The sequence below is a fragment of the Rutidosis leptorrhynchoides genome, chromosome 3 (genome assembly GCF_046630445.1).
Source record: "Rutidosis leptorrhynchoides isolate AG116_Rl617_1_P2 chromosome 3, CSIRO_AGI_Rlap_v1, whole genome shotgun sequence".
NCBI lineage: Eukaryota > Viridiplantae > Streptophyta > Magnoliopsida > Asterales > Asteraceae > Rutidosis > Rutidosis leptorrhynchoides.
Window position 1 is genome coordinate 585,280,486 of NC_092335.1, and position 11,504 is coordinate 585,291,989.

The 11,504-nt window shown below is 34.5% G+C and overlaps 1 protein-coding gene across 2 annotated transcripts; it reads left to right on the forward strand.

Moving 5' to 3' along the window:
* Positions 1-214: 214 nt before the first annotated feature.
* LOC139898725 (amino acid transporter AVT1A) lies at positions 215-7,424 on the forward strand. Of its 2 annotated transcripts, none has more exons than XM_071881493.1 (11): positions 215-414; positions 1,193-1,476; positions 1,565-1,779; positions 2,357-2,380; positions 2,504-2,684; positions 3,071-3,287; positions 3,955-4,090; positions 4,176-4,341; positions 6,173-6,216; positions 6,466-6,528; positions 7,175-7,424. In XM_071881493.1, exons 1-11 carry the CDS (start codon positions 215-217, stop codon positions 7,265-7,267), a joined length of 1,623 nt encoding a protein of 540 aa, XP_071737594.1. In that variant the 3' UTR covers positions 7,268-7,424. The 2 variants fall into 2 exon arrangements, with proteins under 2 accessions (XP_071737594.1, XP_071737595.1); XM_071881494.1 differs by lacking the exon at positions 215-414 and adding an exon at positions 1,066-1,108.
* Positions 7,425-11,504: the final 4,080 nt, after the last annotated feature.

Sequence of the window (11,504 nt, forward strand, 5' to 3'; positions counted from 1 at the left end):
TATTACGTATATATAAATTCCATTTTTATCCCAATAATCATCACCTTCCAGCTGTTCATTACATCCACCGTAGAAATCAATTTCGATTATTCCAGTACGTTCCATATTTACAACATCACTCTACTATCCTCTTTTATACTACTTCCAAACCTCTCAAAAACCCTTCATCTTTTTCTTTCACTTTTTTCTATACTAAATAAAAGAAAATAATAAAATGGCAGATAATAAAAAAGAAGATTACGGCGAGTACTTTCTGGAAGATAATGAAGATGAAGAAGCTCAATTTGATAATGATGATGATGATGATAACTATAGCAGTAATTATAATAATGACGATGATGATGACGATGACGATGATAAAGGAAGTCGTGATTCTGCGCATTTCTCATCCCGTCAATGGCCGCAAAGTTACAAGTAATACATTTTGTTTTATTTTTATTTATTTACTCATTAAATTAAATGAATTTTGTATCCTTGTTTTTTGGTAGTTTTGTTCGTAATTTAAGTAGCTTATTATGAGATTACAACCTTCACTGCATGTATTACAAGAAGAACTTGCGATATTGAGACATGTTTTAGTATTGTAATCTTTGTACATTTTTTATTTCTTTACGTTGATTACTTGATCATTTTCTGCATTTACATGTGCACAATTAACAAATACTCATGAGTTGACACTTACAATTATTTACGGAGTATTAAAAAATAAACTGTGGAAACATTACATTTATTTTCATTGAATTAATTATAATATTTTTATTTATATTTTATTTATTGTGTTAGAAGGGTACATGGTCTTATGTTATACTAAGGGTGAGTTTACTCTTGAAAGCCTTGTGTAACCAGGACTTCATCAACACATCTTTGAATTGAACTTGACACAAACCAAAATTGATTCTTCTATCAAACTTCTTACATCAAATTACTTTGAACCGAACTTCGACGTCGTATCCGTATTTTAAAAAACATTAATGTATACTAGAAGAATATCTACTAGCCACTTAGTAATACACCTAAGAAAGGATCCCAGAAAAGAAAGGAAGTCCCAAATCTTTCCTTTGACCTTGAAACCTCACCTTGCTAGTAAGGTTTGAACTTGAAACCTCATGTGAGGATATCATAACCAAAGCACAATTATACTATTTCTAACATGTTACCTTTAGGTTTGATACTATATTTTTCTTGATTGCAGGCAGACAATTGATTCATATTCAATTACAGCAACACCAAATTTTGGACTCCTAAGAGATCCATCTACAATATATTCATCATTGCACGATCTTGGTATTGAAAGTAACTTTGATGAAGATGCAAAGGCTCGGTTGTTGTCCGAATGTGAGAAGCTTTATAGCAAACATGATTTGCAGAGGATATCAAGGAAGATATCATCATGGTCCGGGAAAGGTTCGTTACATGAACAACTTGGTGACCTTCCAATTAGCCATGGATGTAGTGTTACTCAAACCGTGTTCAATGGTAAGAAATTGCCACAATTAATTTATTTATTTATAAAAAAAATTAATATGAAATTAGAGAGAAACTTATAAGTTTTATGTTTGAATAGCGGTGAATGTAATGGTGGGAGTAGGGCTACTTTCGACGCCGTATACGATTGCGGAAGCCGGGTGGGCCGGGATGGGATTGCTACTATTGTTTGGCGTTATATGTTGCTATACTGCTTCACTAATGAAACATTGTTTTGAGAGTAAAGAAGGAATCTTAAGTTATCCTGATATTGGTGAAGCTGCATTTGGAAAATATGGTCGACTCCTTATATCTGTAAGTTTTTTGGTTCATGTTTATTTACAAAAAAATAATTTAATAATAATCAAGGTTGTAAAATTCACTATTCGGGGATTAATCGGTCGGGATTCTGGAAGGAGTAATCGACAATTCGGGGATTAATAAGATTGTACCTTATACATACATTTAAATATTAAATTTCAAAAAATTATATGTGTAAATATAGAAGAAAATCATAAACATAAACATAAACGTTAACATAGTTGTATAAAATTTCTCATTTTGTTTAAAAACTATAACATTCTAGTTTAAATTCATGTTAAAATGTTGATTAGTTTTGACTTTGATTACCAAATTCGATTTTGACACATCAATTGACGTTGACGGATTAATAAAACGGAATTTGGAAAATCGGAACGGATTATCCTTAAAAATAATTAATCAGGGATTAATTGGCGAGTAATCAGGTTTCTTACAACATTGATAATTGATAATAATAATAATAAGAAACTCATTGGTTGTTTGGTTCATTTTAATTAAAAATACCTCATTGATTACGTGTTATTTGCGCTTTTAACATCTTTTTTCTGATAATTTATGTGTTCTGGTGCAGATGATCTTGTATACGGAGCTCTATGTAAGTCCACATGGCCCACCAACTTAAAAAAAAAAAAAAATAAATAAAATAAAAATAAAATATAAAAAGAACAAACTACTACAAAAATGGAAACTGAAATTGTTTGTGTTTTTATTATCGCAGACATATTGTGTGGAATTCATTATTTTGGAAGGGGACAATCTTACTAGTCTATTCCCTGGATCATCTTTGAATTTGGCTGGTTTAAGTCTGGACTCGGCCCATTTGTTTGCGGTACTCACTGCTGCAATTCTTGTACCCATTGTTTTGGTCAAGAATGTCCGAGTAATCTCCTATCTTTCAGGTATAAAATGTTATTACTTTATTTCCCAAATTCCTGATTTGTGGTGGTGGCAATTTTGACCCATTTTCTTAAATGGGTTGATTTGGGTTATGTTTCAGTTCTAGCGCGTAACGTGCCCCAAATGGTTATTTGGACAATGAGTTTTTAATGCATACTTTATAAAAAATTTAGATCGTGTAAGGATATAGTTTGTTTTAGGTCAAATGAGTTTTTGTGTATAATCTTTTGTACACAAGGTTTTTGAGGTCAAACTCAACCCGTCATCAGCTTAACGAAAAGTTACTTGTGCTGACCCATTATCACACTCCCGGTTTTTCACTTGTGCTGACATGTACTCTTAAATCTGCTATTTGAAAATGAGTTAATATGATAAAATTTATTTGCAGCTACTGGTATATTGACAACAATTGTTGTTATCTTTACCGTGCTGTATGTCGGAACCGTAAACATCGGGTTTCATGAAAGTGGGCCCGCAATCAAATGGAGCGGAGTTCCATTTGCGTTGGGTATCTATGTGTTTTGCTATTCTGGGCATTCTGTACTCCCTAATATATATCAGTCAATGGCGGACAAGACCAAGTTTCGCAAGGCAATGATAATTAGGTAAGTGTTTAAAACCTTGTCTTTGACTGATTAGTAGGCCTAGATGGGAACTAGTTGACTGTTTGACCAACTTTGACCAACTTTGACCGTATAAATCCACTGACCAGAGACGTTGACCGACTTTGACCTAGTCTTGTCGGACTAGTCCTCAAATCCCGACTCATTGTGGACTAGTCGGCCGAGTTTACAACACTGCCAATCCATTTTACAAATCATTGGTTTGGTTATGTGTTATCTCCAAACGAGTAACATACAAGTACTTTTTTGCGCTATATATGTGACATGTCAAATGGGTTGCAAACTGATACAGTTTTAAAAATTATAAATAAGCCCTAAACAACTTCTTTTTCTTTTTAGAGCATTATACTCTTATTGTAGTAATATACTTCATCATATTGAATGCGTTAATAATTTCTAAAATGGACAAAAAAAAGTGTTTATGAGTCAACCAATCTCTAAACATGCACAATTTTCCTTCTTTACTTTTGACCAGGGGTCAATACCAAAATTTGAATTTTATTTGTAAGAATTATGATTATGTAGGCATGTAGCCATGGTCCCTATCTAAACAAGTCAAGGAAATAAACATGATAATTAAAAAAAGAATATTGTTGTAGATGAACAATTCGTATTTTGAGCTAACAACTTTCATTTTCATGTTTCTCAGTTTTTTCTTGTGTGCATTAATGTATGGTGTTGTTGCGGTTGCCGGGTTTCTCATGTTCGGTGAAAGCTCGTTGTCTCAAATAACATTAAACTTGCCAGATGATTCAATTGCTTCGAAAATCGCTTTGTGGGTAGTGGTAAGTCTCAAAATAAAATGCTCAATTTACAAAATCTGTAACCAGTTGGCCTTATTCATACTAATTTACGTTCTCCAATTTTTAGGTCATCAACCCGTTTACTAAATATGCTCTGCTTATGAACCCGTTGGCTAGTGCCATAGAAGAACTATTACCCGTGAGCGTTTCACGTAGTGCATGTTCTTATGTTCTTCTCAGAACAGCGCTAGTTCTTTCTAATGTTTGTGTCGCAATTTCTATTCCTTTCTTTGGTAAGTCTCTCTGATCTAATTCGATTTCAATTTTCCTGCTTTATTATTCCTACTAGATTTTAAGAGCCCGTGCGTTGCATGGTATCTCTAAAAACTCGTTTTTTGTGTTTGTTAAAGTGTGTAAAGCATTGGTCGTTGTTGATAGCATGTTTTTGACGAAACACTTAAGTCGTATACTATTGAAACATAAGGATTCCGCCATATCAGCATCATATCAATTTCTCTCTCCATTCCCTCCCCATCACATATCACTACCAACCATTAAATACTTCCTCCTCTGGTTCAACCTTATATTAATTAATATTAATATTATTATCATTATTATTTTTTTGCTATTATTATTAATATTAAATATATTAATATTTATATTATTAATATTTTCGTTATTAACCATTATTATTAATTAATTTATTAACACATTATTAAAATTAAAACAATTAAAAATAACCTTACATAATAGGTGATGATAAATCCACTTAGACTTTTGATATATCCACTTTTTTCATGCATCAGTTTTTTGTACTGTACAACTGTTAATGCACAAATGGAAGTGGATCTATCAAAAAATCAAGTGGAAATATCACACCCCTTACATAATACGATTACATAAGTCCGTATATACGATTACATAAATCCCTAAAATACGATTACATAAATTTAAACTACGAGTACGTAAATTAATAAATTCCTAAAATACGCATACAATAGTTCCCAATCGTGTCATCACTCACGTATCCTTCCTCATCAATACTATCATTATTGTAGTTAGGGTCAGTGGCGGTACCAGGAATTTTTTTCACCGGGGGCAAAAAAAAAAAATTAAAACCGTAGCAATTTTTTGGGCAAAATATGGAGGTTTTAGGACAAAAAATGGAGGTTTTTAGGCAAATTATGGAGGTTTTGGGACAAAATTTGAAGGTTTGTGGGCAAAATTTGAAGGTTTTGGGGTAAAATTTGGAGATTTTTTGGCAAAATTTGAAGGTTTTGGAGCAAAATATTTAAGTTTTGGGGCACAAAAAAAATCCACCGGGACAAAGTCGAAAAATCCAAAATTTTTACACTGAAAATTGCAAATCCACTGGGGGCGACTGCCCCCGCTTGTCCCTTCATAAAACCGCCCATGGTTAGGGTGATAATTTTCATCTATGAATTCAAGATGCAACTCAATTTTGTTGTCGTGGCTTCCCCCATAGTTTCATACCATGTTTGCGAATATCCAAGAAATCCAAATTTTTTCGTGTAGTCGTTGAAATATAGAACTTCAGTGTGGAGGAAAGGTATTTCTTCGGTAAAAAATGTATAACACGGACGTTTATATCGTTGAACGATCTTTTCTCTCCATTCGCGTATGACTTTCTTTTCGAGTCAAATTTGACCCCCAAAATAGACGTCGATTGATATGATATCGTTATGCGAATTGTTATTGGTTTGAGACATATTCTTTTTGGTGTTTGCAAGAATTTTTACAAAGAATCCACCCTTGTGGTCCAGTGGTTCACCCCCAATGCTTAGGTGTTGGGAGGGGGGAAAGGTCCCCTTTCCTTAAAAATACCCGTGGAATTTATTCCGATAAGCCGGGTTGCCCAATCGGATGTTTTACCGACCATATTTAGGATCCAGGTCCGACCTGCCTGCCCCTCGAGATGGTTTAAGATTCGGATCCCCGTAATATGGTTCGGGTTTCCGCCCGAAAGCGCGTGTGTGTGTGGCAAATGAGAGTATTCGATGCCAACTATTGTCTTTCAAAAAAGAATTTTTTACAAAAGTCATATTAAAGTCAACCAATTTCGCCCGTTTCCTTTTAACCCCGTTTATATGGTTTTAACTGCAGGTTCTGTGATGTCTTTTATGGGATCAGTGCTATGTGTGATGGTGGTAAGTATGCACTTCTCTAATTTTATTTATTTACTCAAATGACGATTCATATAACTTTGCATTGAGGTCACAATTATGCACTTATGGCTTATCAAAACTTTTCAACTCATACTTTTTGTGTGCGTTCCCTTTAAGTAGCTTTGTAGTATAAATATATCAACCAAATACACTTATCAATGAAAATGGAAAATAATGGTTTATGGCTAAATATTGACGCAAGGCTTTTAAACATTTTGCATCTGTATACAGGCAATGGTAATGCCAGCTCTGTGCTTTTTACGAATTCAAGGGAGTAAGGCGACAACTACGCAGGTAAGTTTTAATTGACTTTCTTATTTATTTATTGTAAATAAAAATGGAAATAGCCTATACAGACCATGGTTTCAAAGGCCTCTTCAGAGAGGGGCAAGAGCTCCGGGCCCAAAAATTTAGAAAGGCAAAAAATTTTTGAATATAAATACAGTTTTCTCAAAATAGTCAATTATATTAAATAAAAAATTGTCAACTAAAGTTGTAATACTATAATTTTAAATTATTAAATACATTGCAAGTAAAAAGTAGATAAATAAATTTAGTATTATATTATACTTTTATATGTATTAAACAATTACTTGCCTTTCAGGAAAAAAAAATATGCATTAAAAAATTTAACGTGTATGAGGTCCATTTTTATTTTCATCGAGGTCCTACTAAATTGTTGAGACGGCCCTCCATAGTTTAATGCCAAAAACTAGAGACGACAATATGGGCGGGTTGGGTAAAACTGGTCCAAACACAAGTACTCTTTTCTGCATATTCTTATAACTTCAAACTATTTGATCTGTTTTAAATTCTGTTAAGTTTTTTTAAATTGACCCATTTGGCCCGTCTACAAATCATAACTGTCGAGTGTAAACTCTACCTAAAAATGGTGGTATCAATCATATTTTCTCACTATGGTGTTATTTTGTTGATACAGATTTGTTTGAGTATTTCTATTGTTGTGGTTGGCATCCTCAGTGCTCTTGTGGGAGCTTATGGTTCATTATCAAGTTTCGTTACTAAATTTTAACGACCGAGAATAGCAAAATGATACCATCATTATTTAGGCTATTATCTGGGTAGCTATTTTGAGTGATATGATCGGAATATTAGTAAATTGTTTGCTACTCAATTTTAGACCTTGTAACTTGTATTTGCTTAAAAGTTCTGTTTAATTTTTGGCCTTCTTCCTTTGAGTATCTTTTGTTTGTTTCATGCTTTCTGTTTTCCTGTGAAGTTTACCTATGCTATCTTGATATTAGTGTGTGACCCTTTCGTCGTATTAGACAACTTCTGATATGCCCTTATGTGTTATCTAGCTTGAATTTGAGCTCGGTTCGTTGGTAGTTTACTGTTTTGATTGCGCTTCATTATGGGGCAAGTAAAGGTACCAAAAGAGTCAAACTTTTTTTTTTTAGACCAGCAACGTTAGAGTCAATGACAGGGGTCCACACTATGTGATATAACTAAAATGTTACAGTCTGATTAATACTATGTAGTTTTAATGTATATCTTTATCTAAAAGTAATTGATTAATAAGTTTAGTAATCAATGATAATAATAGTAAATATGTTTATTGGTAGTTTTTTGTTTGTTGATGATGATATAAATATATATACTTAGATTTGTGCGTTTCAATCTAGAATTAATTTTGTTTTCAAAATGTTACTAATCGATTGGAGATTGCTTTTAGTGAAGATAGAAAGGATCTCTAACGTAATGTAAATTGTTAGATTTAACGAATAATTCAAATGATGTTAACAACAGGATGAATGATGTTCATTTTCTTATAATTTAGGGATGATCAATATAACTTCTAAAAGATAAGGACTACCCCTATCCCAAGAACCATCCATATATAAGTTACTTATAAATAAATAACTAGTTTATAACCCGCGACTTTGTGGGACTTAAACATTATTTACTATTGTATTGAATATTTTGTTCAATAAACACATACGTCAAAAAGTAAATACAAATTTATACTACATTTCCTTTAAACTTGAAATATTAGATTGGGCTAAACTTATGCTAGTAATACTATAGATGACACACTAATCAAAACCCACAAATCGTAAGTTATGCATATAACTACATCATTTTTCATTATACAAAAAATAAAAAAATATAGGAAAAAAGCAATAAAACAAGATAACTAAAACCACAACATGATCATAGTTGTTTATATATCCACCCTTCATACAAAGTGACCCGTTAGAATTTGTATATAATTGATGGGAAAATAGTCACAACGGGCAATCTATAAGGTATACCAAATCACCACAAATCAGCCCCAATTCTGTCCCAAATCAGCAAATACGAAATAAATAAGCACACACAATACACACGAGACTTTTTACGTGGAAAACCTCTCAAAATCGAGAGTAAAAATCACGGGACTCGTAAGCCACTTAAATTCCACTATCATCAACAAGAGAGCAATTACAATAATCCTTCTCTAGATACAACATCATCATACTCTTGAACTACAACAATCAACAAGTATATGAAACAATTAAAGACAAAAGAGTAATAACATCACCCAAAATTCTGCAACTGTTTGACCTGCTGTAACTCGAGCTACAGACCTCTTTAGATGAATTCAACGGTTGAAAACCTTGGCACTGATGTCAGAAAGACACAGCCCAAATTTGATGAAGATTCAACGGTTAAATCTCCGGGGATCGTCTCTTTTCTGGCATGCTGTCACTGTAGATGGAAATGGGGTTTTTGACTCTTTTTCTTGATCTCTCAACTCTCTGTAATCTCTCTCTTAATGAATACTGCACAATTGATTCAAATAATGCCTAAGACACTTGACCAAGTCAACAAGCATCTTGGGCCTAAATTTGTTGGGCTTTAGACATTGGGCTAACACTTTCTCATATTGGAAACCCACATATAAACCCAACAAATCTCCCCCTTTCCAATTATGAGGAAGGAATCGCCATCCCGGCGATCGAGCAACATACCTTGAGCTTCTCACTTGCTAAAGCCTTTGTGAACATATCAGAACCATTATCATCGGTATGAACTTTATCAAGTTCAAACAAACCATCTTCAAGACGTTCTCTAATCCAATGATACCGCACATCAATATGTTTTGTCCGCTTATGATACATAGAATTTCTAGCCAAACGAATCGCACACTCATTATCACAAAGAACCACATATCGTGATTGCTTAAACCCAAGGTCTTGTAGAAACCTTTTCATCCACAATAGTTCTTTGCCATATATTCAGCCTCGGTTGTAGACAATGCAACACACTTTTGTAACCTTGATTGCCATGAAACTACTCCCCCTGCGAAGTTCATCAAATATCCAGAAGTGGATTTCATGTTATCTTTGTTTCCTGCCATATCTGAGTCTGTATAACCAACAAGCATCGGCTCTCCATTTCCAAATGTGATACCCAACTTTGAAGTACCTCGTAAGTATCTCATAATCCATTTAACTGTTTCACAATGCTTCTTACCCGGATTTGACATAAACCGACTAACAACAACTACCGCATGAGCTATATCAGGCCTAATACACACCATAGCATACATCAAGCTACCAATCGCTGAAGCATATGGAACTTTGTCTAACTCCTCAACATCCTCCTTTGAAGTAGGGCAATCTCTACCTGTTAGCTTAAAGTTGTTAGTAACAGGGGAACTAACCATTTTAGCATTCTTCATGTTGAATCTACTAAGCACCTTTTCAATGTATTGCTCTTGTGATATATGTAACGTCTTAGCACCTCTATCTCTAGAAATCCGAATGCCAAGAATCTGTTTTGCTGGTCCCAAGTCTTTCATAGCAAAAGACTTGCTCAATTCTCGCTTCAACTGCGCAATTCTTTTAATATTTTTACCAACAATTAACATATCATCAACGTATAACAACATTATGATGAAATCATCATCACCAAACCTCTGAAAGAAAACACAATGATCTGAAGTTGTCTTTCGGTAGCCTTGCTTTTCTATAACCGACTCAAACTTCTTATACCACTGTCTCGGTGCTTGCTTCAACCCATATAGACTTTTCTGAAGTCTACAAACATAATCTTCTTTACCCTTAACCCGAAAACCTTCAGGTTGCATCATGTAGATTTCCTTATCCAAATCACCGTGAAGAAAAACAGTCTTGACATCCATATGTTCAACCTCAAGATCAAGACTAGCAGCTAACCCACGAACCACTCGAATAGATCCCATCTTCACAACCGGTGAGAAAATCTCATCAAAATCAATACCCTTTTTCTGGCTGAATCCTTTAACGACCAACCTAGCTTTGTACCTTAGTTGTGAAGTAAGCTCATCTGTCTTCACTTTGAATACCCATTTGTTTCTCAAAGCTCTCTTGCCTTTAGGTAACTTCACCAACTCATAAGTATTGTTCTCATGTAAGGAATTCATCTCATCTTGCATGGCTTCACCCCACTCTTTCTTATGCTCATCTTTCATAGCTTCTGCATAACACTCTGGCTCTCCCCCATAAGTGATTAATACATACTCATCAGCAGAATATCTAACAGAAGGATGACGGTCTCGGGTAGACCGCCTACGTGGGACAAATGGGGGCACATCTGGTACTGGAATCTCTACCTGCTCCGGAGCATAATCATCATCAGTACCATGTTCATCATTATGAACATAATCTCCAACATGTTGTGGAGTAACTGGATCCAAATCAACAAGATCAGCACTAGGTTGAGGAACTGAATCTGTCTTATCAACATCTTTTAACATCTGATCTTCTGTAAACACAACATCTCGGCTTCGTACGAGTTTCTTCTGAACTGGATCATATAACCTGTACCCAAAATCATCTTCACCATAACCTAGGAATATACATGGCTTAGTCTTCATATCAAGCTTTGACCTTTCATCTTTGGGAACATGAACAAATGCTTTACATCCAAAGACTCGTAAATGACAGTAAGAAACATCGTTGCCGCTCCAAACCCTGTTAGGAACATCAAAACGCAAAGGTACACAAGGGGTTAGATTAATAATATGAACTGCCGTATTTAAAGCCTCACCCCAAAAGGAATCGGACAACCCTGCATGTGAAAGCAAACATCTAACTCTCTCAACCAAAGTTCTGTTCATCCTCTCTGCTAAGCCATTCAACTGAGGTGTCTTTGGTGGAGTCTTTTGATGCCGAATACCATTCTCCTTACAATAAGCATCAAAGCTCCCAATGTATTCACCGCCATTATCAGTCCGAATACACTTGAGCTTCTTCCCCGTTTTCCTTTCAACTAGTGCATGA

Coding starts and splice junctions, on each gene's coding strand:
- LOC139898725 (XM_071881493.1), top strand. CDS start 215: ATGGCAGATAATAAAAAAGAAGATTACGGCGAGTACTTTCTGGAAGAT. Junction 1,780..2,356: donor ATGGTCGACTCCTTATATCT/GTAAGTTTTTTG, acceptor GTTCTGGTGCAG/ATGATCTTGTATACGGAGCT. Junction 2,685..3,070: donor AGTAATCTCCTATCTTTCAG/GTATAAAATGTT, acceptor ATTTATTTGCAG/CTACTGGTATATTGACAACA.